General features: G+C 42.8%; 1 protein-coding gene across 1 annotated transcript in view; it reads right to left on the bottom strand.

Annotated features, from left to right (window-relative positions):
* DLL3 (delta like canonical Notch ligand 3) overlaps nucleotides 1–27,309 on the bottom strand; it is a 104,241-nt gene that overhangs the window by 47,168 nt on the left and 29,764 nt on the right. Inside the window, exon 4 of the mRNA XM_069746512.1 lies at nucleotides 24,066–24,323. Coding sequence (XP_069602613.1) covers nucleotides 24,066–24,323 — 258 coding nt within the window. The remainder of the gene's footprint in view (nucleotides 1–24,065; nucleotides 24,324–27,309) is intronic.

Below are 27,309 nucleotides of genomic sequence, written 5' to 3' on the forward strand. Positions count from 1 at the left end.
TTATTCTGCTGTAAAAGTGAACTGACAACATGATCCTCCAGATCAGTCCAATTATGGCAATACCAAACCCGGATGTTTTTTTTTTATTAAGTAGTGAAAAAAATTGTAAATTAAAATAGAAAAATTATTTTTGCCGCTAGTTTACAAGACTCGTATAATTTTCATTTTTACACGATCACCAAATATGTTCATTTTTTAATGCTTTTTAAAATGTCTTTATTTGTAATGGTGGTGTTGGGTGGTGATTCAAGGTTTTGTGTTGTTGTTTATGTTTTTAAAAACAAATGTTTAGTTTCGCTTTAAGTTTTAGTCCCCCCTTCCCCGTTCACCCCAGTGGTTTTGAACCAGCGAATGCAACCACAGTATTACAGTATATAGTAAAATTCAAGTCCGCCAGAACGTCCAATGTCGGGAAGGGGTTAATGAGGTTTCCCAATAGGATCCACTGACGGATGCAACTCATTCCGAAAAAAAAAAAAAAAGATAATCTCATAAACAACTATGTTGTCAAAAAAGGTATGGCTCCTGGAATGTGACAATAAAAACAATAAGAAAAAAAATGGTTTGTCATAACGGCCAAAACTATTTGTGATGCAAAGGGGTTGAGGAACCCTTTTAAAAGACTCTGGTAGAGAGTCTGTATGGAGGACTATGTAGAGCCATTATACTTTATGGAAGGCAATGCAGAGCCCATTATACTCTATGGAGGACTATATGAGGACATTATAATGTATGGAGGACTATGTGGGGCTATTATACTGTATGGATCACCATGCTAGCCCATAATATTGTATTAAAAGCAATACTGGCCCCACTATACTGTATGGAGGACTATGTGATGTTAAACTGTATGGAAGGCAATGCTTGGCCCATTAGTTTGTATGGAGGACTATGTGAGGCTGTTATACTGTATGGAAGGCAATGCTTGGCCCATTATTTTGTATGGAGGACTATGTGAGGCTGTTATACTATATGGAATGTGCAGCGCCCCAGGGTCCTGGTCGTTGCAGTAATATCGTTCTCCTCTAAGGGGGAGCAATGTTACGTCTGATGGCAATAAAGGAAATCTTCTTACCAAGTATCACAAACCATACACCACACTTCACACTCCAGTCCGCCAGGTGGAGTTATGCTCCTATCTATTAGGGCACTCTTCACAATTAGGTAAAACTGGTGGGCTGGATAGGAAGTTAGGCAGAAGCTGACTGGGCTTCACCCAGGCAGCAGCTGTCAGGCAGACAGGGGAAAGGAGGAACATCTAAGGGCTGCAGACAGAGTGGTCCCTGACAGGGGTGGGATCCTGTCGGAGGCCTAGATAGAAGGCCACGGAGCTGCGCCTGCCCCACGTGCGGCAGCATCCTAAGAAAGGACTCGAACAGAATTGTGTTGTAACGGGTGAGACACGAAGTCATAGCACAGGAGAGGAAACCAGAAGGAGTTCTGCCCTGTAAAAGGCTGCCTCCTTTCTGAGTCGCAGAAGCCGGTAGCCAGAACACCGAGGGAGTAAGGACCTCTATGCTTTACTTCAGAGACTGGCAGGACAGTTAATTCCACGTTGCCTGCCTGACCTTATACCCAGGAGGCACAGTGGCAACTTGTGGGGGCTGGGGCATGATAGGGTCCCTGTAAAAAGCCTCAGGCCATCAGTCATATGGGTTTGTCCTATCCTTACCATCAGGGGGACAGAGAGAAAGAGACTTAACATCTACAATAGTTGTGAGGACCTCACCGAGAAGCTCAGCATGGAGGGACTACAACACTCAGGCGCTAGAGGAAGGCTATTGATTTCCACCTGGATAAGGGGACTCTGGATTTGCCTTCAGACTGGTCGGACTCTGCCTGCCCTGTGATCTGGTGCTCTGGACTGTGGACGTTGAAGCCTTCAGTAAAGGTAAAGAGACTGCAACCTTGTGTCCTCTTCTTCACTGCGCCTTTCACCATCCACCATCTACACTCTGGGAAGCCCTGGGGACACACTTCACTTGTGGGAAGGTATACCATCTAGCTGCCGTCACATCACCCCCAGCGGACCCCTAAGCCACGTCGGTCACTCTGACCGAATACCACAGGTGGCGTCACGAACATTTCCCCTTTAAAAACCTTTCCCCCCTTTTATCAACGGACGTCCCCTAGGGCCATGGACCGGGTCAGCCACCGTGACATCCCCCTTGAGAACCGAAGGGCCGGATCCGAGTACCCCACTGCCCTACTGGGGGCGCTCCAAATGCATGGCCCATTATTTTGTATGGAGGACTATGTGAGGCTGTTACACTGTATGGAAGGCGATGCATGGCCCATTATTTTGTATCGAGGCCTATGTGAGGCTGTTATACTGTATGGAAGGCAATGCATGGCCCATTATTTTGTATGGAGGACTATGTGAGGCTGTTATACTGTATGGAAGGCGATGCATGGCCCATTATTTTGTATCGAGGCCTATGTGAGGCTGTTATACTGTATGGAAGGCAATGCATGGCCCATTATTTTGTATGGAGGACTATGTGAGGCTGTTATACTGTATGGAAGGCAATGCATGGCCCATTATTTTGTATGGAGGACTATGTGAGGCTGTTATACTGTATGGAAGGCGATGCATGGCCCATTATTTTGTATTGAGGTCAATGTGAGGCTGTTATACTGTATGGAAGGCAACGCATGGCCCATTATTTTTGGAGGACTATGTGGAGCTCATTATACCGATTAGACTACTATGTGTGGCTATTATATTGTTTGGAAGGCAATGCAGGGCCCATTATACTGTATGGAAGACTATGTGGAGCTCATTATACTGTATCGAGCGCTGTGTGGGGATCACTGTTGGGGAATCATACTTTGCCAGGAGGGTTGAGAGAGGTATAGTAGGCTCATCATGCTGTGCATGTGGAGGACACAGTGGAGAAATTTACTGTGGAGGTATCTTACTGTGTGGGGGGAAATGTTTTGTTGGCATGATACTTTATTATTTAACCCCTTAACGACCAGGGGTGTTTTTGGTTTCGCATTTTCATTTTTCGCTCCCCTCCTTCCCAGAGCCATAACTTTTTTATTTTTCTGTCAATATGGCCATGTGAGGGCTTATTTTTTTGTGGGACAAGTTGCACTTTTGAACGACACCATTGGTTTTACCATGTCGTGTAATAGAATTTGGGAAAAAAAATCCAAGTGCGTTGAAATTGCAAAAAATGTGCAATCCCACACTTGTTTTTTATTTGGCTTTTTTACCATGTTCACTAAATGCTAAAACTGACCTGCAATTATGGTTCTCCAGGTCATTACGAGTTCATAGACACCAAACATGTCTAGGTTTTCTTTTATCTAAGTGGTGAAAAAAAATTCCAAAATTTGTAAAAAAAAAAAAAAAAAGACGCCGTTTACCGGTTGGATTAAATCATTTTATATATTGATAGAGCATGCAATTCTGAATGCGGCAATACCAAATATGTGTATATTTGATTTTTTTTATTGTTTTATTTTGAATGGGGCGAAAGGGGGGTGATTTGAACTTTTATATTTTTTTTTTTTGTATTTTTAAAAACATTTTTCTTTACTTGCTTCAATAGTCTCCATGGAAGACTAGAAGCTACACTTGTCTGATCGCCTCTGCTACATAGAGCAGGGCTGCAGCCCTGCTCTATGTAGCAAATATGCTGACTTGCTATAAGCGCCGACCACCAGGCAGCGCTCATAGCGATCCAGCAATAACTACCACAGGGGTCTCCTGCTGACCCTGGGTTGTCATGCCATGGGTTGTCATGCCAACTAATGATGAGCGAGTATACTTAACGAGATTTCCTGAGCATGCTCGGGTGATCACCGAGTATTTGGGCGTTCTCGGAGATTTAGTTTCTGTCTCCATAGCTGCATGATTTGCGGCTGCTAGACAGCCTGAACACATGATTCCCTAACAAACAAGCAATCCCCACATTTAACCAGGCTGGCTAGCAGCTGCAAATCATGCAGCTATGGAGACACAAACTAAATTCTCGAGCACGCTCAAAATACTCGGAGATCACCTGAGCATGCTCAGGAAATCTCGAGTAATGAGTATACTCGCTCATCACTAATGCCAACCCATCGGCGACCCGCGGTCATGTGACACGGGAGGGGGTAAAGACGCGCTTCCTGAGCATCCATGTTAAATACGGCTGTCAAAGTTTGACTGCGGTATTTAACATGTTAACAGCCGCTGGTGAATTGCGATTCCACCCGCGGCTGTTTCGGGCACATGTCAGCTGTATGGGGACTGTAGGCCTCGCAACTGAATCCGGAGGACAAGAGATTGCAGGTCTCCTGGCTACAACTGAGACCTGAAGGCACAGCAGCAAACTAGAGCCCAGAGTCACCACGAGAGAGAGTGACACCTGGAAAAGGCTCGTGCTGCCTGCCATGCGGGTAGTGTTCCACTTAAAGGAGAGAGAGGGACTTGAATAGAGCATAAAGCATCAAGAACCTTGAAAATAGCACAGTAAGGAAGGCCTCCAAATCCACCTGCTTAGGGGGATTCTGAATTGTTTCCAGGCTGCCCAGACCTCCAACACCACCTGTCACCTGTGCTCTGGACAGCACCTACAATTAAAGGTAAAGAAACTACAGTCCCTGTGTCTTCTGATTATTCCTGCACCCCAACATCCACAACCCCTCATAGACTGTCCTGGTATCCCTGGGGCCTCCGCTCCACCTGGGGTGAACAAAACCATCTAAGCTGCATCACCATCGGCCCCAGCGGATCCTTCTAAGCCGCACAGGCCATCCCTGGCCGAGTACCACAGGTCGCAGAAAGAAAATATGGATATTATAGATTATATCATGCTACAGCGCAGGCCGCCGACACCTGCATGATGAATGTAATTTTTTTTTCCAAACAATAAGATATACAGTATGTAAAATAGGGGTGGGTCACTGAGGGATCAGTGATCTGTCATAAGCCATAAGGATGAATATGTAAGCAGAGCACCACAAAAAAACACAGCCCCACCCCGGAGCACGAGAATCTCATTAACTGAATACTGAAAATAAAGATTACACAACAACCACAAGACGGATTTCATCACCAGGTATCAATGTAATCAGTATAATGGCGCCGACATGACAGTGTGTGTAGGTTACTGAGCACAATCCTGCTGACGGGTTCCCTTTAAATCTTGCAGATTTTATAACTGTCTAGTCTAAAGGCCCATTTACAACGACCAGCCGGCAGCACTAAACGACCACACATCAATAAATATTTTGCAATTGGTGGTCGTTTAATAGCCTGCTTACAGAGACAGACCACTGTAAACAATGTGCACTGAACGATCTGTAATAGATCACTCAGTGCTTCGGCTGCCATTGTTCTCAACAACTTTTGATATTTTAATCTGAATGTTTTGCTCGTTCATCGGGTGATCAGCAGCCCGTTTACTGAAATATTATTGTAAACTTCGCATTCTTAGAAATGCTCATTCACGATAATCTTCCTGTGTAAATGCGCCTTAAGTTTGCACTGCCTAAATGGTGCATTTACATGGCAAGATTATTGTAAATGACGGATCCTAGGAATGCTCGTTTCACGGTAATCATGCAGTCCTAACAGGCTGTCGATCACCTAACAAACAAGCAAAACAATTGTTCGTCGGGTGAAATTATTTTTTATGCTGTACAAAACATAATCATTCTCGGAAGCACATTGTCCGTCCTGTGTAAATAGGACCTGCGATGCCGAGAACAATGGCAGCCGATGCACATTGAACACTCTATTACAGTCTGCCTATATCTAAGTTACTAAATAACTGCCCACCCACCAGCAAACATGTTGGAGGCCATTTAACGCTGTACACAGTGCAGTGTAAATGGACCCTAATAATTAGCTTTGATCTTTATGCCCTACTGTAGGGTATACCTTTTTTTCTTACCATTGTCGCCATTAGTTGATGTGTATCACTGTATATAAATAAAGTCTCATATATCAGGGATTTTGTGACGCTTGAAAGTTTTTGTGAACTCTTAAGAATTTTCCATATTTCTGCATAAATTTGACCTAAAACTACATCATAATTTCACAAAAGTCATATTGGTTTTAAGGAATTTTAGCCAATTCCTCCCTCTGAAACAGCTTCAGCTCTGTTGTGTTGGTGGGTTTTCTTCTCTGAACTGCTCCCTTCAGGTCAGGACTCTGATTAAGGTCTCTGACTTGGCCATTCCAAGACCCTAACATTACTCTTCTTTAACCATTCTTTTGTAGAACAAATTGTGGCTTTGGGGTGTTGTTTTTGCTGCATTACCCACGTTCTTTTGAGAGTCACCTCGTTGATAGACGCCCTGATATTTTCCTTTGAAATTTTCTGCTATAATTTGGAATTCATTGTTCTCTCAATGATAGCAGACATCCTGGCCCAGATGTAGGAAAATTGGCCCAAATCATGTTACTACCACCAACGTGTTTCGCAGATGGGATGAAGTTTCATACTGTAATGCAGTGTTTCTCTCTCTGCCACCCATAACATTTTTCATTTAAACTAAAAAGCTCTAGTTCAGTCTCTTCTGTCCAAAAGACATTACTCCAGTAGCCTTCTCTGGCTTGTCTACATGATCTTCAGTAAACTGCAGATGGGACAGCAATGGTCTTTTTTGATAGCATTGTCTTTCTCTTTGCAATTCTGCCATACATACCATTGCTGTTCAGTGTCCTCGTTATGACGGACTCATGAAAATTAACATTGGTTAATGTGAGACAGGCCTTTAGTTGCTTAGAGGTTACCTTGAATTCCTTAGAAATTATAAACTGTATTGTCGGCGAGCTGCGACTTGCACTCTTGCACCCATCCAATCCATCCTACACTCTGCTGCCCGACTAATCTACCTGTCCCCCCACTATTCCCCAGCCTCTCCCCTATGTCAAGCCCGTCACTGGCTTCCTATCGTCCAGAGACTCCAGTTCAAAACCCTTAAGATGACATACAAAGCCATCCACAATCTGTCTCCTCCATACATCTGTGACATGGTCTCCCGGGACTTACCTACACGCAACCTTCGATCCTCACAAGATCTCCTTCTCTACTCCCCTCTTATCTCCTCTTCCCACAACAACATCCAAGACTTCTCCTGTGCTTCCTCCATACTCTGGAACTCTCTACCCCAACACATCAGACTCTCGCCTACCCCAGAAACCTTCAAAAAGAACCTGAAGACCCACCTCTTCCGACAAGCCTACAGCCTGCGGTGATCCTCAACCTACTGAACCGCCGCACAACCATCTCACTCATCCCCTGCAGACTGTGAGCCCTCGCGGGCAGGGTACTTCCTCCTTCTGTACCTGTAAGTGCCTTGTTTTTTTGCTCATGTTTATTGTATTTGTTTACATTTGCCCCCTTTTCACATGTAAAGCGCCATGGAATAAATGGCGCTCTAAAAAATGTATAACAATAATAATAATATGCGGTAATTAAAATAAGGACCTTTTATTGAGGAGTTTTCAAAGTCAGAAACTGTTTTTTGTCTCAAGACTGGAGTCTTCGTTAAATTTATGATGAAGGCTCCAATCCGAAGCCGAAAACCGGTCTTCAGAAATCTCCTTTTTTCATCCAATGATACACTTCCACAAACATGTTGTGAAGATCAGAATTTTATAGCTCCCTCTTATTTTATATAAAACTGGTCACCCACTCACACCTGATTGGTATCCCATTTATTGAAAACATCTCAAATTACCTGCTAATCCTAAGGGCGCAGTCACGACCATATAAATCGGAACGCCATCAGACTGGCTGGCGGCTCTCCCAACCCGAGCGTGACAGCTTCTTGTATTTTTATGCAGCTATCACACTCGGGATGGGAGAGTCGGGAGAGCTGCTGGACAGTCCGTGCACTGTGCTTTGATCTCGTTCTGATTTATACGGCCGCCTGACTGCATCCTTAGGGTTCACCTACTTTCCCCACTCACAGACTTGTGATATTAGATCATTTTCCTCAATACAAAAATGACAAAGTGTTATATGTTTCACTCACTTGTTTGATTTGGTTGATTATCTACTTTTACGATTTTTGTGATATTCTGATGTAGTTTAAGGTCAAATTTTTCAGGAAATATGGAAAATTCTGAAGGGTTCACAAACTTTCAAGCACCGCTGTATATTTATATATATAGAGAGAGAGTTTGGTGACATTTCTTGGTTGTTATAATGCAAACCCATTTAATTAGGTTTGTAGTTTAATCCCTTAGATGGCTTGATCATTCTTATAAGGTTGGCCATACACGTTAGGCCTCATTCACTCATCATTTTTTCGCGTACATTTTGTATTTGTGGGTTTCACGGCACACATAAAGACTCTTCACGTGTCCGTTATTGGCATCACGTGATGGAAGTCACACGTAGAAGTCTATAGGTCCAGAAATCTCAAAATGAAAAAATCCCCCAAGAGCTAGAGAAGATAGTAAAAGGGATGTTCTACTTATAACGAGAACCAGGGCTGAAATGTCCGCTACCTGTGGGAAAGATGACAACCTGTTGGGCCTTATCCTCTACATCTGCCTGTAAATATTGCCATTCACCAAGTAAAAGTTTGGATGTTTTTATAAACCTCGTGTCTCCTGGATTGATTGCTGCTTTGGTTCCAGAAGAGGGATTCCTGGAGTCAGAAGAGGCCTGAGGCCATGAAGTAAGTGTGATGCACCTCACACACAGCAGCACACCGGGACTGGAGAACAAGATGTCTGTAGGATGCCAAAGCGAGTGGGAGCAGAAGCTCGCCAACAACTACCTCGCTTGGGCATTTTGCAGCAGCACCGTCCAATCATCTAATTTATATTAGCCATTTGGACAGCATTCATTCTGCAGATGTCAGGTAGATGAAGGAACCGGAATGTTGAATGTTGAACATGCCTTTGTTCTTACGTATAGAAGCCTCCTACCTGTCAGCAGCTAGAAAGGCTTGCTTGAAACCTAAGATTAATGTTACACAGCGAGACGTGTTGCACGACAGTGGTTTCATGAAAAGTCGCGTGATAAAAACACACGTGAAACTTGTCACAACTTGCTGTCGCTTGACGATTTTTTATATCTCATTTTGCTGCAAAACAAAAATAGCCAAGTTGCAGATATTAGAGGTTAGGACTGTCCCGAATAGGGTCACCATGACGTGGTGGGACAGCTTTTACATTATTTTTTAATCAAAATTATGTTAACTGAGCACCCTATATTGTTTTCAGGCACTATTCCTGTTTGTTTACTGCAGGATATTTAATTGTTATGTTTTTATCTTGGGTTTTGACCGTGTTTAGTGTGCAGTGTGAACATGCGCTTACACGCTGCATTATTACAACCATTACATCCAATCTTGCAATTTGTCGGTGCGATTCAGTGTCACGCAACACATGGCGCCGTGTAGCCCCAGCCTAATAGTCAATGTATATTTCATTTTAAAAGCTTGCCACTTTTGTAACTGGCATCAACTGAAAATTCACTACCGTTCCCTCTATACGTCAAATTCCTGTATCAGGATTTTTTTTTTTCACCTCTGGAGATGTTCTGCTTGACTCTCCCAGAATGCACTCTGGAGTTTCATACAGGACATTATCAAAGGGCTGGGGTTGCGATAACACCCACCGCTTCTTTTACCTCCCTCAAATGGGATGTAATCAGTGAGCAGGTGCCGCGGTCACTCCCTACAGCTGATTTTATTGCATTCATCAGTGACATCATCAGTGACGTCCGTTTTAAGGGATGGGCTGTTCTTTATTCTTCTTAGCACACGCTGATTGTTAGTTCCAAACATGCCCAGTATGCTCTCCCTATTGATTTCAATGTGCACTCCCACTTTGTCATAATCGCTGTCTTTTGATAGACAGTGCACTCTATTATTCCCCCCTATCGTATTGCTCCTAATTTGAGCCAAGGAGGGAGCGCACTGTGAGTGCATATTGAAAGGATTATAGGAAAATGAGCAGAGAACTTACAACTTACTCATGCTCAGTAAACGGAAGTGACGAGCCAGTGAGGGAGCACACTGCCAGTGCACATTAAAGGGAGAGAGCAGGCAGAGCATACCGTGCATGCATCAGAATTGACAACCAACGCATGTTCTGTAGAAGAGAAAAGTCCAGTACACAAAACGGATGTCCGTTTTCAGAGCGATTAAAACAGCTGTGGGGAGTGACCGCAGCCCCAGCCACTTGATGACATTCCAATTAAGACTCCCCAGTGCATGCTGGGAGACTCGAACGGAACTTCATTGGAAGTGAAAGAAAATTCTGAATCAGGAAATTGGAGCAGGGAACAGTAGGAAATTTTCAGTTAATGTTAATTACAAAAGTGGTTAGCTTTTAAAATTAGATAGTCATTGACTATTAGGTTTCTTACAATCCTTCTAAGGCCCCCATTCACATTAGAATAAAGTGGCCCGAACCTGCTATTGGTTGGGTCAGCCAACAGTCTAATATTGCCCCCCTCCCCGACTCTTTCCTAACTGATGATGTCAAGGGAGAGAAGGATCCGGCTCCTAAGAATCACAAAGGCTGATCCTTTTGTTTTTTTGGTAGATAAGCTGCTGCCAGAGGAGTCTGGTAGCGTCAACACTCTCATAGGTTACAAAGGATTGACCAGGTAAAAAAACGGCCACCTCTTGCTATTATTTTATTCCCAATGCTCTGCTATGTATTTTGGAATTTTTTGTTTTATTAAAATCTTCAATACAGTTCCAGAGAAATGGGCCTTTTTATTTTTATGGTCTTTAATTAGGGAGAGCGTTGGTTACAGGATCCTCTGGGGTGTGTCTTTAGGTTGTTTTGCATAATCACCCAGTGAGCTACGCCCCTTTGCTAAAGACAACAAAAATCACCACTAAATAAAAAGGCACATATCTCTGGTGCTGTATGGGGGATTTTAATAGAATTAAAAAAAAACACCTGAATACTCGGGATCAGTGGGAATAAAATGAGAGCACTTGTCAACTGATGGCAGTTCCTCTTTAAGGCCTCTGTACACAATAGACTAAGGGTGCACAACCTGCGATCTGCGGTGGCATTCTGTGCAGCCCCCCAGCCATCTCTGACTACTCTGTGTTCAGTAACTCTCATAAAGTATTTGGATAGCTGCACTCATTGTATGGTCATCTAGACTCCTTTTCTCTAAGTGCTATATAGGGGGCAGAGGATGGAATTATGGGCATATACACGGCATTCCAAGATTCATAAATATGTAAATTTTAGTTTTTTTTAAATAACCTCATGGATGTTTTGTGTCTTAGGCTCTTTGGGTCACTTAACTTAATCTCAAAACACTTGTGATAATTAGTTTGCCAAGTTTAAAGGAAAACTACTTAAGAAGGATGCTCTACATTATTAAGCAGCCACAGGTTTCAAGGAATATGGGGAAGAAAAATTATCTCTCTGCTGCCAAATAGCATCAAGTAGTGCAATGCCTTGTACAAGTTATGAAAAGCATAATCATTGTACTGGTGAAGAGATTTGTGGCTTATAAAGAGCAGAGACAGATTTGTGCAGATAAAGGCATAATGAGGAAGGTTTCTGCCAGACAAATTCTTTGCAGCTGCTATAATACCATTACAAAGCAGCAAAGAGGTATCTGAAGCTGTTGGTGCCTCTGGAGCCCTGCAAATATGAAAGTGATGGATCCTCCACAGGCTGACAGTTGTGCACAAAGGCAGATTGTATTGAGGGAAATCTGGGCTACCGCCCGAGGCCCGTGTTTCCGGGGGTCCCATGGCCAGATTGCCCTCATTGTAATGTTTTGTGCACTGCGGATGGCGGCGCACATATCCTGGCAGGTGGCTTTCCTGGCGCTCCGCTGTTGACAATACTGAATGGCAGCGCCATCTGCTGTGATGTGCCAGCGCAATGACATCACCACCTGCCAACATGTACGCCCTGGCCTTAAGTAGAAGTGGAGCCTCGGGGACCGGAGCAGAGCACCAAGGAAATGGGAGCAAGGTGAGTATATGTTGTAATATGTGCATGGAATGTGTGCCTATATGTATGGGCTAAGTGAGGGCTCATACTGTATATACTGTAGGTTGCTATGTTGGGGCACATAAGCAGATTATAATGAGGGAAATCTGGGCTAGCGAGGGAGTATATGGGGTTTTTTAATATGTGTATGGAATTTGTGCCTATATATATGGGCTGTGCGAGGGCTCATACTGTTTGTAATGAATCTATATAATATATGAGTTTCACTTTTTGTATTGAAGAACTGAAATAAATTAACTTTTTGATGATATTCTAATTTAGTGAGAAGCACCTGTATATAGGGGCCCATATTTTATATAGGAGGCTTTGTTGGGGTCATCGGCTAGTATCTTATATAGGAGGCTATGTTTGGGCTCATATTGCATCTAAGGAGCTATGTCAGGGCTCATACTGTATATAGGAGGCTACAGTGGGTACGGAAAGTATTCAGGCCCCTTTAAATTTTTCACTCTTTGCTTCATTGCAGCCATTTGGTAAATTCAAATAAGTTATTTTTTTTTTCTCATTAATGTACACTTTGCACCCCATCTTGACTGAAAAAAAACAGAAATGTAGAAATGTTTGCACATTTATTAAAAAAGAAAAACTGAAATATCACATGGTCATAAGTATTCAGACCATTTGCTCAGACACTTATATTTAAGTCACATGCTGTCCATTTCCTTGTGATCCTCCTTGAGATGGTTCTAATCCTTCATTGGAGTCCAGCTGTGTTTAATTAAACTGATAGGACTTGATTTGGAAAGGCGCACACCTGTCTATATAAGACCTCACAACTCACAGTGCATGTCAGACCAAATGAGAATCATGAGGTCAAAGGAGCTGGCCAAGGAGCTCAGAGACAGAATTGTGGCAAGGCACAGATCTGGCCAAGGTTACAACAGAATTTCTGCAGTACTCAAGGTTCCTAAGAGCACAGTGGCCTCCATAATCTTTAAATGGAAGAAGTTTGGGACCACCAGAAGTCTTCCTAAACCTGGCCGTCCAGCCAAACTGAGCAATCGTGGGAGAAGAGCCTTGGTGAGAGAGATAAAGAAAAACCCAAAGATCACTGTGGCTGAGCTCCAGAGATGCAGTAGGGAGATGGGAGAAAGTTCCACAAAGTCAACTATCACTGCAGCCCTCCGCCAGTCGGGCCTTTATGGCAGAGTGGCCCAACGGAAGCCTCTCCTCAGTGCAAGACATATGAAAGCCGCATAGAGTTTGCTAAAAAAAAACAGATGAAAGACTCCCAGACTATGAGAAATAAGATTCTCTGGCCTGATGTGATGAGATGAAGATAGACCTTTTTGGTGAGAATTCTAATGTGTGGAGAAAACCAGGCACAGCTCATCACCTGCTCAATACAATCCCAACAGTGAAACATGGTGGAGGCAGCATCATGCTATGGGGGTGGTTTTCAGCTACAGGGACAGGACAACTGGTTGCCGTTGAAGGAAATATGAATGCGGCTAAGTACAAAGATATCCTGGATGAAAACCTCTTCCAGTGTGCTCTGGACCTCAGACTTGGCCAAAGGTTCTCCTTCCAACAAGACAATGACCCTAATCACACAGGTAAAATAACAAAGGAGTGGCTTCAGAACAACTGTGTGACCATTCTTGACTGGCCCAGCCAGAGCCCTGACCTAAACCCAATGGACCATCTCTGGAGAGACCTGAAAATGGCTGTCCACCAACGTGCACCATCCAACCTGACGGAACTGGAGAGGATCTGCAAGGAAGAATGGCCGAGGATCCCCAAGTCCTGGTGTGAAAAACTTGTTGCATCATTGCCAAGAAGACTCATGGCTGTACTAGCTCAAAAGGTGCTTCTCCTCAATACTGAGCAAAGGGTCTGAATACTTAGGACCATGTGATATTTCAGTTTTTCTTTTTTAATAAATTTGCAAAAATTTCTACATTTCTGTTTTGTTCAGTCAAGATGGAGTGCAGAGTGTACATTAATGAGAAAAAATGAACTTTTTTGAGTTTACCAAATGGCTGCAATGAAGCAGAGTGAAAAATTTAAAGGAGTCTGAATACTTTCCGTACCCACTGTATGTGGGGGCCCATACTGTATTTAGGGAGCTACGTGCAGGCTCATACTATGTAAAGGGGACTATGTGAGGGATCATACTGTATATAGGAATCTGAGGGTCATACTGTATATAGGGAGCTATGTGGAGCTTATCCTGTAGGACAGCACGGTGGCTCAGTGGTTAGCACTGCAGCCTTGCAGCGCTGGGGTCCTGGGTTTAAATACCACCAAGGACAACATCTGCAAGGAGTTTGTATGGTCTCCCTGTGTTTGCGTGGGTTTCCTCCGGGCACTCCGGTTTCCTCCCACATTCCAAATACATACTGATAGGGAATTTAGATTGTGAGCCCCATCGGGGACAGCGAGGATAATGTGTGCAAACTGTAAAGCACTATATAAAAACATAATGTAAGCAACATGTCTCACTTACAGATACAGACTGTCTTGTTTCCCGGCTGCGATCCGGAGAATACCTTTTGTGTTCCAGTTGTAAGTTTCTTTGGACAATAAAAGACATTTGTTTTGAACTTTTCTGTGGTCACTGCCTCTATGTCACACTGCACCAACCCCTCTGCACTACAGAGGCTATGTTAGGGCTCGTACTGTATATAGGAGCATATGTGAAGGGTCATACTGTATATAGGAGCGTATGTGAGGGTTCATACTGTATATAGGAGCATATGTGAGGGTTCATACTGTATATAGGAGCGTATGTGAGGGTTCATACTGTATATAGGAGCGTATGTGAGGGTTCATACTGTATATAGGAGCGTATGTGAGGGTTCATACTGTATATAGGAGCATATGTGAGGGTTCATACTGTATATAGGAGCGTATGTGAGGGTTCATACTGTATATAGGAGCATATGTGAGGGTTCATACTGTATATAGGAGCGTATGTGAGGGTTCATACTGTATATAGGAGCATATGTGAGGGTTCATACTGTATATAGGAGCGTATGTGAGGGTTCATACTGTATATAGGAGCGTATGTGAGGGTTCATACTGTATATAGGAGCGTATGTGAGGGTTCATACTGTATATAGGAGCATATGTGAGGGTTCATACTGTATATAGGAGCGTATGTGAGGGTTCATACTGTATATAGGAGCATATGTGAGGGTTCATACTGTATATAGGAGCATATGTGAGGGTTCATACTGTATATAGGAGCGTATGTGAGGGTTCATACTGTATATAGGAGCGTATGTGAGGGTTCATACTGTATATAGGAGCATATGTGAGGGTTCATACTGTATATAGGAGCGTATGTGTGGGTTCATACTGTATATTGGAGCATATGTGAGGGTTCATACTGTATATAGGAGCATATGTGAGGGTTCATACTGTATATAGGAGCATATGTGAGGGTTCATACTGTATATAGGAGCATATGTGAGGGTTCATACTGTATATAGGAGCATATGTGAGGGTTCATACTGTATATAGGAGCGTATGTGAGGGTTCATACTGTATATAGGAGCATATGTGAGGGTTCATACTGTATATAGGAGTGTATGTGAGGGTTCATACTGTATATAGGAGCATATGTGAGGGTTCATACTGTATATAGGAGCGTATGTGAGGGTTCATACTGTATATAGGAGCGTATGTGAGGGTTCATACTATATGTAGGAGCGTATGTGAGGGTTCATACTGTATATTAGAGCGTATGTGAGGGTTCATACTGTATATAGGAGCGTATGTGAGGGTTCATACTGTATATAGGAGCGTATGTGAGGGTTCATACTGTATATAGGAGCGTATGTGAGGGTTCATACTGTATATTAGAGCGTATGTGAGGGTTCATACTGTATATAGGAGCGTATGTGAGGGTTCATACTGTATATAGGAGCGTATGTGTGGGTTCATACTGTGTATAGGAGCGTATGTGTGGGTTCATACTGTATATAGGAGCGTATGTGAGGGTTCATACTGTATATAGGAGCGTATGTGAGGGTTCATACTATATATAGGAGCGTATGTGAGGGTTCATACTGTATATTAGAGCGTATGTGAGGGTTCATACTGTATATAGGAGCGTATGTGAGGGTTCATACTGTATATAGGAGCGTATGTGAGGGTTCATACTGTGTATAGGAGCGTATGTGAGGGTTCATACTGTATATAGGAGCGTATGTGAGGGTTCATACTGTGTATAGGAGCGTATGTGAGGGTTCATACTGTATATAGGAGCATATGTGAGGGTTCATACTGTATATAGGAGCGTATGTGAGGGTTCATACTGTATATAGGAGCGTATGTGTGGGTTCATACTGTATATAGGAGCATATGTGAGGGTTCATACTGTATATAGGAGCATATGTGAGGGTTCATACTGTATATAGGAGCGTATGTGAGGGTTCATACTGTATATAGGAGCGTATGTGTGGGTTCATACTGTATATAGGAGCATATGTGTGGGTTCACACTATATAGGAGCGTATGTGAGGGTTCATACTGTATATAGGAGCATATGTGAGGGTTCACACTGTATATAGGTGGATGTAGGGATCATACTGCATATTGGAATCTAAGGGTCATGCTGTATATAGGGAGCTATGTGGGGCGTATCCTGTATATAGGGAGTTATGTGGTTGCTCATACTGTATCTAAGGGGCTATGTGAGAGCTCCTACTGTATGTATGTAACTATCTGGGGGCTTATACTGTATCTACAGGGCTATTTGGTGGCTCTTGCTGCATATTGGAGCTATGTGAGGGCTCATACTGTATGTAGTGGTTGTGTGCGGACCCGTACTGTATCTAGGGGGCTCATCTTGCATGTAGAGGGCTATGTGGGGGCTCATACTGTATATAGGGGGATGTCAGCATACTTAATTCTGTTCAATAATAAGATACAATTAATATAATTATAATTAATATGTTAATATTTATATTGAGCAGAATTAATTTATGCCTATTGGTTCGGCCTCCACAATAGTCACGGTCTGTCATGTGGGCCCTTGGGAAAATTATTCTCCCACCCCTGGTCTATTTTGTATAGCGCTATGTTCTGTATAGTGCTGTATATAAGGGAAAAATTTGTATGACACGTTATGCTATCTTTGTCGTTTTCCATCTACAGATGTGCATCAGAGAACCTGTGTGTTACTCGCGTGATCTATCACAGGGACATGTCATGTGATACATCGAGTACCTGGGGAGGACCTACACCTTCCAAACTGTCTGGGACCATGGCTACTTCTAATCCACCCCTGGTTGTGCATATACCTACAATTTGGCCAACCCTAAACAGTGCTCACAAACGGTGGCAGTGGCCCAGACAAACATGAAGACTAATTGACTAAGAAGACTAACAGTCTTGTTTACTGATGAGTGCCGTCCCAGATGGATGGAGCAGCTCATGCTTGGTGGATATCCACCATGTACCAAAACGACTGCAACATCAGCAAGGAGGTGGCGGAGTCATGTTTTAGGTCGGAATCATAGGGAGAGATCTGGTAGCCCCTTTAAGGGTCGCTGAAGGTATGAAAATGATCTCAGCAAAGTGTATAGAATTTCTGACCGACCACTTTCTTCTATGGTATGAAAAGGAGAACTGTGCGTTTGGTAGTAAAATCATCTTCGTGCTGACAATGCGCCATCTAATGCTGCAAAGGCCTCAGAGTCATTGGCTGTTGTGGGCAGACGAACTCATGGTGTGGCCACCATCCTCCCCTGACCTCAGCCCTATTGAGAACCTTTGGAGTATGGTCAATCGCAAGATCTATGAGAGTGGGAGGTCAATCTCATCAAAACAGCGGCTCTGGGAGGCTATTCTGACATCATGGAAAGAAATTCAAGCATAAACTCTCCAAAAACTCCCAAGTTCAATGGATGCAAGAATTGCTAAGGTGACATTAAAGAAATGGTCCTGTGGTTACCATGTAACTTGGCCTGTTTACATGTTTTTGATTAAAAAAAAGCTTTTGATTTCAGTAAATGTGACCTCTTAATGCCGCAAGTTCCACAAATGACCATTTAAGCTCTGTACAACTTATGAAATGTTTGAGAACTCTGTTGTGCAGAGTAATTTGGAATGGTGTCATTATGAGATTTTTTTAAGTTTTGACAAAAAATCTCAGTGTGAGGTTTTCTAAAAGGGATTTATACTGTAACGGTTGATGATTTGGACATTATTCTGACTCATTTACGTCTACCCTTTAGGAAAATCAAACAAAAATAGCATTTGCATAATAATTTGGAACGCGGTGTGTAGCACTATCGAAACATGTCTTGGATCACGATAACCTTCCAAATTTTATGAAGCCCTCGGGAGTGGTACAATCACAAAATTTATCACTCTTACCAAAAAAGGTTGGGCACCTCTGCATTAGAGTAACCTCAGCAGAACCCACCAATATCAACAGGATCACCTGATAGTCTATATATTGGGGGCCTAGACAGGTAATGTCAGGGGAGTTAACTGGGTATTCCTATCTCATCGATCCTAGCCCAATACGTAGTAGGTGTAATAATTATAATATTAGCAAATACCTCTAATTAGAAATGTAGCATAGATTTTCAGATTCGACATGTCTTTTTTCTCATGTGCAGGCATTGCAGGACCTTAGGTAGCCAAGGTTACGATCACTGATATAGTGACAGCTAGTTGCTAGTGGTCGTAACCATGGACACCTTAGGTCCTGCACTGCCTACACATGAGGAAAGAGCAAATCAGAAAAACTATACTACATTTCTACTTGGATGTATTTGCTAATGTTATTACACCTACTACATATTGGGCTAGGATCTTGGAGATGAGAATAGCCCTTTAAGGATCCTGATTTTTGGACTGCTGACCCTTTTGTTCTGTAAGAGAGTGAACACTCCTGTATCTGGGAGTCGGCCGAGATACCTGCCGCCTATGTAATGTGTATTGGGGGCTTTGATCAGTACTTGAGGCCCCCCACCACCTCTGTACGCTTGCTCTTCACATCAGTTGTCTTTGAGTCTTTATCTTGCCTTCTTCGAGTAATTCTCCTGATCCCTTTCATTAAAAATCAGTGACCAACTCCAGATGTTCTACATATTGTTTAACTCACACCACGGCCAACTGATGGTCGTAGACGACCCGCTGTGAAAAGCCTTTCATTGCGGCGGTGGGTGGACACACTTCCTTCTGTCCCTTCAATCCATCTCCTATTTAGACTCATCAGTCCATAAAACCTTCCTCCTATTCTCCGATGTCCAGGCTTCTCCAGCCCTTGTGCCACCATTCTTCCTATTTGCTTGGCTTCTCATTAATGGCCTCTTGACAGCTACATCTGCTTTTAGACCGAGCACATTGAGTTGATTCAGGGTAAGAGACATCTGTGGACTTGTTAGTATCTAAAACAAGACTTCTTTTTTTTTCCACGGTTTCTGCCATCTGATTTCAATTTTTTTTTTAATTTTTTTTTTACTATTCTATTTTTTTTTAACACTTTTTTTTGGGCTTATTTTCAACATTGCTTAAAAAAAATAAAAAATAAAAATCGGAATAAACCACATTTGTATCATCACTGGTTTGGAGGAGCAAATACAGTATGCATTATTAGCATGTGTTAAGAGGCGTTGCATTTATTATGTGCGGCAGAAGCCCGAGCTCTCATCAGCCCCTCATTGTATCACATCGTCCCTCATCAGTCCCCCCTGCGCTATTAGATTTTTGTCTGTATGGCTGCTGAGTGGCAGACAGATGAGATGTTGTAACTGCAGATATCAGCCCCATACACAAACAGCACCTGCCCAAGGGGGGATGGAGGGTGCTTAATGCACGCCGCCTGCCTCTATTGTGCACAGAACAATTGGGGAGTGGGGACCAACCAGGAGGGGGCTATTAATCTGTCTTCCCTACTCACAATGAAATCTGGTTAAAACCACATGTCCCCAACCCCCTACACACTCCTATTTACCTTGATGACCGTCTGGCAGGGTGCACGGCCCATAACCAGTCACCATATGCTGCTTTTAGGTCTTTGTGCTCAGACCAACTCCTCTCGTCTTTTATCTACTCTGTCCAATGTGCTTAGCTTCGAAGAAAGTTGTGGAAGGATTGGGAGAAGCCAGAGATGAGCAAACAACGGCGAGGTTAGATGCAGAAGATTTACAGAGGCGTTGAGTCGCGAAAAGTTGCGCTATATTCGTAGAGTTCTCTGGCTCGTGAATTGGGAGCACCGCAGGACTTCACGTGATGCCTGTTTGCTTATTCAGGCCCATAATGAGCGACGCAGATAATTGGGACTCATTTTTGGAGAGAAAAGTCAGTGTGAAAAGACCAAGCGAGGGTTTAAGCTCGGGGCAATTATCCGAAGACACGGTTTACATTCATAGAAATGCTCCAGGTTCCGCGATGCACAGCTGGTCGCGGGCACGGGGCTTTTGTGCTTGCAACCTATAGGATTATATTATAAGATCGTCATCGCTTTAGGCGAGAAACTTAGATGTACGAGGAAGAGAAGGGGTGTTTATAATGTGATACGGGTGTCATATATGCTGTAAAAATAAAGTTGCATTAAAAAAACGTTGCAGTGTAGTCCAGGGTTTAGGGGTGGTGGAACAACAATCTGGCCATTTGACAAACCCTCCCAAAAAATTTCAAAATTCATTATTCTTTTGTGGACTAGTTTTAGGCAGATGTGGAAGAAATGCTGCCCTAAAAAAAATAGAAGCGTTGTTTATTTTTATCAATTAACAAAAATTCAAATGTGAATGAGCTAATGAAGAATGTAAATTATATCAATATTATATCAATATTTCGTGTGACCACCCGTTGTCATCAAAACAGAGTCAATTTTTCTGGGTGCATTTGCACAAACTCATGTAATTTGTAGGATTATTCCGAACGGGATAATGATCATCATTTTCATATGTAGGTTGAAATATAGTCATAAATAGAAGCAGAAATGGCTGTGTAGGAGGCTTAAGACTAGCTGATAGACAGCCAAACTATGCTACAAAGGTGAGGATGTAGAACAGTTTCATGTTACAAGTTATACGCCATGGCAAGACTGAGCACAGCCACAAGACACAAGGTAGTTATACTGCATCATCCCAGGCAGAGATTTCAAAGCAGACCAGGGTTTCAAGATGTGCCCTTCAAGCTCTTTTGAAGAAGCACCAAGAAATAGGCAGTGGTGAGGATCACAGACACAGTGGTTGGCCAAGGAAACTTGGTGCAGCAGATGAAAGGCACAACATGCTTGCTTTCCTTCGAATTCAAAATTTGTCCAGCAGTGCCATCAAGTCAGAACTGGCAGCAACCAGTGGAACCCAGCTACACCCATTAGGAGACGTCTGGTTAGAAGTGGGCTTCACAGAAGAATTATGGCCAAAAGCCTTACCTTTCAATATGGAAATAAGGCCAATTGACTCAACTATGTATGAAAATAGAACTGGGGTGCAGAAAAACAGCAGCAGATGCTCTGTACTGATAAGTCAATATTTGGCTGTAACAGAAGGCAGTTTGTTCACCAAAGGGCTGGAGAGCGGTACAATAACAAGTGTCGTCTGCAGGCAGCAGTAAAGCACGGTGGAGGGTACCTGCAAGATTGGGGCTGCATTTCAGCAAATAGAGTTGTGGACTTTGCAGGAATTAATGGTGTTCTCAATGATCAGTAATAGGCTACGGCACACGGTCAGTATTTGGTCAGTATTTTACATCAGTATTTGTAAGCCAAAACCAGGTGAGGAACAATCAGAGAAAAAGTATCAGAGAAACACGTCATCACTTCTGCATTTTTGACCATCTCCTGGTATGGCTTACAAATACTGATGTCAAATATTGATAGTGTGATCGTAGCCATAGAGTCTGATACTTATCCATCCTGTAATACCATCAGGGAGACGTCTGATTGGCTCCAAATTTAGTCTGCAGCCGGACAACCACCCCAAACATACAGACAATGTCATTAAGAATTGGTAATGGAACTTGGCAGCAAGGCTGTCCCAAAACATCTTAGTGAACTAACTACAGATCTCCTGTTGATGTTGACCGCAAATATACAGCTAATGTCATTAAGAACTATCTTCAGCATGAAGAAGAAAACTGAGTACTGGAAGTGATTATACGAACCCATATAGCCCTGATCTCAACATCATTGAGTCTGCCTGGTATTTGATGAAGAGACCGAAGGATTTGCACAATCCGACATCTACAGAAGATCTGTGGTTAGTTCTTCAACATGTTTGGAACAAACTCCTGCTGAGTTCCATCAAAAACTGCACAAATTCTTAATGACATTGGCTGTATGTTTGGGGTTATTGTCCTGCTACAGAATAGATTTGGGGCCAATCAGGGTCCTCCCTGAGACACGTAGCCTTGTTTCCATCTGGAGGATATGGCTTTTTGGCCGCAATTCTTCCATATAGACGACATCTCTAAACATTATTATTTATAAATATCTGGGTCCCAGTAGTTGCTGCCTGGTCTGAGCTGATGGCACTGCTGGTCATCTTCTGATTTAGAAGGGATGTAAGCCTTATGTGTCTTTCATCTGCTTTACTTGGCCGAATCTCTGTGTCTACGGTCCTCATTGTTGCATCTTTCTTGATGCTTCTTCAAAATAGCTTGAAGAGCATTTCTTGAAACCACAGTCTGCTTTGAAATTTTTGCTTGGGAGAGACCTTGCTGATGCAGTATAACTACCCTGTATCTTGTTGCTGTGCTCAGTCTTGCCATGGTGTGTGACTTGTGACATGAAACTGTTTTCCATAACCTCACCTTTATAGCAGAGCTTGGTCTTTCAATCTACATCATTATCACTCACTTGCTGTAATTGGTTATTTATACACCTGACTATAATCTTACAAATCCCAATCTAGAAGAATGGATGCTATTTTGAAGGTAACGGGTGGTCACTAAATATTGATATCATTTAGTTTTCATTTTTCTTCATTCACTTTTTATTTTGTTAATTGATAAAAAATAATCTATCAACGCTTCCATTTTAAAAAGCATTCTGATTTTTCAACATTTTATCTACACCTGCCTAAAACTTTTGCACAATAGTGTGTTTATTTGTTTCTTATATGTTTTTGTAAAAATTGACATTCCTATGCAGAAGATTTATTACAATGTTGTATGTTTGCCCTTTATTATTATTATTATTATTATTTATTGTTATAGCGCCATTTATTCCATGGCGCTTTACATGTGAGGAGGGGTATACATAATAAAAACAAGCCCTTTCTTTATATGTAACCGACGAAGGAGTCTGAAACGCGTTGTACAATACGCTCCATTATTGGACCTTTTTTTCTAAATTGTCAGCAGTTTCCAAGTGAAACTATTACTGCCACATGTGAATTGATTATGTTCCAGATCAGGGCTTGCAGTTTGCCCGGTTCTGCCGGTGGAGCGCCAACGGAAGCCCCATCATCCAAAGGGATCAGATAAACACTTAGCCTAAAGCACCTTCTCCTCTATCGGGCTTGATGGGATGTATTGAGGCATTAGACATCTCTCCCGCCTCTGCCATACATAGGAACACCAGGCTCCGTGTTCTTTTCGAAAGAGCCACTGCCAGACTCCTTTGGCAGAATCTTGTTACCTGGAGATCAAAATACTCAACCATTGGAAATCAAACCGATCTTTGCTGATCCTTCTGTCCTCCAAAATCATCACTTAGGAGAGAGTCGGGAGGCTCCCATACACCTTGGACAGTCTGCCGATTTCGGGAAAGTTCAGTTGACCTTAGGTAGATGGCTGTTGGCTGTCATACGCCATCTCAGACGACCCTCACATACAAAGGAGAGCTAGTTCGGCCAAGCGCTCCTGTGTTCTCTATGAAAAAGCTACTAACTTACCGGCGGCGGCTTTTCTTAGGTAGATCAGTACGATCGTCAGTCCAAAATTGGACATGTCCGATTGTCATCTCTCCTGACCATCCGTGGGCTGCTGCCCTATACACATTAGGCCATCGGCCGAATCCATCAATATTGGCGGGTTCAACCAACTTCAGTCTAATGTGTATTGAGGCCCTTATTTTAATCTGTATTTGGGACTTTTGACACTTTATGTTATGGGTAAAGCAGATATTATAAAAAGAGAAGGACAAAAAAATGGCACAAAGTTATAGTGGGTATTCAGAGATACTCACGCTCAGCACAGTATTCTCCTTTCCATCCATTGAGACATAACCGCGTTCCCTCTTGGTCACAAACATAATGTCCGAAAGTGTCATCCCGCGGTCGGCAGTAGTCAGAACAGCTGTCCCCGTAGTAATGCTCGTCACAGGTGACATGATAGGAGTAACGTAATTCACTCTGCTGCCCGAGGTGTATGTCCTGAGACCAGTCTTCGCCGACAGATAGGCGTCTACGAGTGGCCAGGCGGCTGAGTAGGTTGTTGGGGTTTTCTGCAAGGAATGGAAAATGCATACTTCATGTAATTACAGCATCAGCTTAACCTTTCTATAGCGTGAATTTTGAATATTTCAATTACTGCTTTGCTCTAAAAAGTACAGTACAGACATATTCATCGATGACGACATCTAAGAAAGCATTGCCCTAAAAGGAAAATTTTAGATCAGAGAAATCTACTTCTTTCTCCTCCGTGACTGATCTGTCACTGAAATCTGTATTCAGTGGAGAAAGATTTTCCGGTTATTGAGATAAGAGATGACGGTTGGTGCTCATAAATGTCTATGGAGAGGGGAGGAGCCAGAGGCCGACGCAGACATTCCGCTGCTAGTTCCATAGAACTTTATGAGCACCAACTGTCATCTCCTATCTCAGTAATAGGAACATTCCTTTTCACTGAAGACACATTGTACCCAAGAACTGAGAATTTTGTGACTAAATGATCAGACCAGGAGGAGAAAGGAGCAGATTTGTTTGATAAGAAATATTACAAGGTTTCTTATTTTAATTTGTACTATTGACTCATGAAAAAAGAGACCAATACAAGATCAATCCATTTACCCTCTGACTGGGAACGTTTTCAGGTTTTTTTCATTTATTCAGTTTCAAGAACTATAACAAATGTTCGATTTTGAATATTCAAACAATGTTGCACCTTGTTTTCGTGATATATTGTGAGTAATTTTTTGTTATTTTCACATTCTCTATTTTTTTTTCCACATCAATGGGAAAACAGATGAAAAATGTGTCTGTTTGTCACTTTTTTTAGCACCAAAATATAAAGTTTGTTCCCTATTACATAAAAATATTTTTTATATATTCAACACTTTTTTTCCTTTATGAGGCGAGGCTTTTTTTTAATTGTTATTTTTCTTGTTTTTTATTTGTTTATCAAGTTATTTGTTCAGTTATTTCACATAGTGCCCAATAAGGTCATAAAGGACATCTAAGGGGCATTCAAATACTTTTTTTTTTTACCTGATTTCCCCTGTGACTAGGGATGGTAAACTAGCCCCGGTTAAAGAAGAAATTCAATCTCCCGGCCACATAGCAGAGCTGACTACTCTGTACAAGGGAGGAAGCGCTTTTAGCGTTTTCTATTTGTTGTGTACACAGTACTTGTTTAGCACTGTGTATACAGCTATCGGGAAGGCAAAGATGGTAATAAACCATCACTGCCTTCTCTATGAGGAGTCTGGCTGTGTCTGACGCCAACTCCTCTCTCCCACAGAGGCACAATCTCATTTATCTACTATGGGCCGTTAAAGTGTAATTAAGTCCCCTTTCTCAAATTTCTCTTTTTCAGGGTGCTTTTAAACCAATTCATTGGTGGCATTAAGCAACAACTGATCGGTCAGTCAACAGTGGTTTAACCCCTTCCTGACAAATCAATTTTCCATTTATGTTCCAAGATTCAGTGTTGCGGTAAATGTGAAAAATGTTTTCATTCATTATGCTGTAAAAATTACCTGGGTACACGATTTTACAGGTCAGTCCCATTATGGCGCTACCAAACTTTTCGTTTTTTTATTATTTACATAGCGCACAAATTTTCAGAAATGTAAAAAAAAATTATTCTTTTCTCCACTTTTCAAGTTATTATTATTATTTATTTATAAAGCAGCATTAATTCCATGGTGATGTACATGAGAAGGGGTTACATCAAAATACAAATATCACTTAAGGTACCTTCACACATAACGATATTGTTAACGATATCGTTGCTTTTTGTGACGTAGCAACGATATCGTTAATGAAATCGTTATGTGTGACAGCAACCAACGATCAGGCCCCTGCTGGGAGATCGTTGGTCGCTGAATAAAGTCCAGAACTTTATTTCGTCGCTGGACTCCTGCTGACATCGCTGGATCGGCGTGTGTGACACCGATCCAGCGAAGTCTTCACTGGTAACCAGGGTAAACATCGGGTAACTAAGCGCAGGGCCGCGCTTAGTAACCCGATGTTTTCCCTGGTTACCATCCTAAAAGTAAAAAAAAACAAACACTACATACTTACCTACAGCCGTCTGTCCTCCAGCGCTGTGCTCTGCACTCCTCCTGTACTGGCTGTGAGCGTCGGTCAGCCGGAAAGCAGAGCGGTGACGTCACCGCTCTGCTTTACAGCCGCTGTGCTCACACAGCCAGTACAGAGAAGCACAGCGCTGGAGGACAGACAGCTGTAGGTAAGTATGTACTGTTTGTTTTTTTTTACTTTTAGGATGGTAACCAGGGTACACATCGGGTTACTAAGCGCGGCCCTGCGCTTAGTTACCCGATGTTTACCCTGGTTACCAGCATCGTTGGTCGCTGGAGTGCGGTCTGTGTGACAGCTCTCCAGCGACCAAACAGCGATGCTGCAGCGATCCGGATCGTTGTCGGTATCGCTGCAGCGTCGCTTAATGTGAAGGGGCCTTTACAGTAAACAAAACTAACAATGACAGACTGATAGAGGGGCGAGGACCCTGCCCTTGCGGGCTTACATTCTACAGGATTATGGGGAAGGAGACAGTAGGTCGAGGGTTGCAGTAGCTCCGATCGTGTTGAGGTGGCCGTGTGGTCATTACAGGTTGCAAGCTTCCTTGAAGAGATGGGTTTTCAGGTTTCTTTTGAAGGATCCAAAAGTAGTGGATAACCGGATGTGTTGGGGCACTGAATTCCAGAGGATGGGTGATATTCGGGAGAAGTCTTGGAGGTGATTGGGTGAGGAGCGAATAAGCGTGGAGGAGAGAAGGAGGTCTTGGGAGGACCGGAGATTACGTGAGGGAAGATATTGAGAGATTAGTGTGGAAATATACGGAGGAGAAAGGTTATGGATGGCTTTGTAGGTCAGTGTTAGTAATTTAAACTGGATACACTGGGAAATTGGGAGCCAGTGAAGGGATTTGCAAAGAGGTGAAGCAGGAGTGTAGTGAGGAGAGAGATTAATTAGTCGGGCAGCAGAGTTAAGGACGGACTGGAGGGGTGCGAGAGTGTTAGAAGGTAG

Source organism: Ranitomeya imitator, chromosome 2 (assembly GCF_032444005.1).
Source record: "Ranitomeya imitator isolate aRanImi1 chromosome 2, aRanImi1.pri, whole genome shotgun sequence".
Lineage (NCBI taxonomy): Eukaryota > Metazoa > Chordata > Amphibia > Anura > Dendrobatidae > Ranitomeya > Ranitomeya imitator.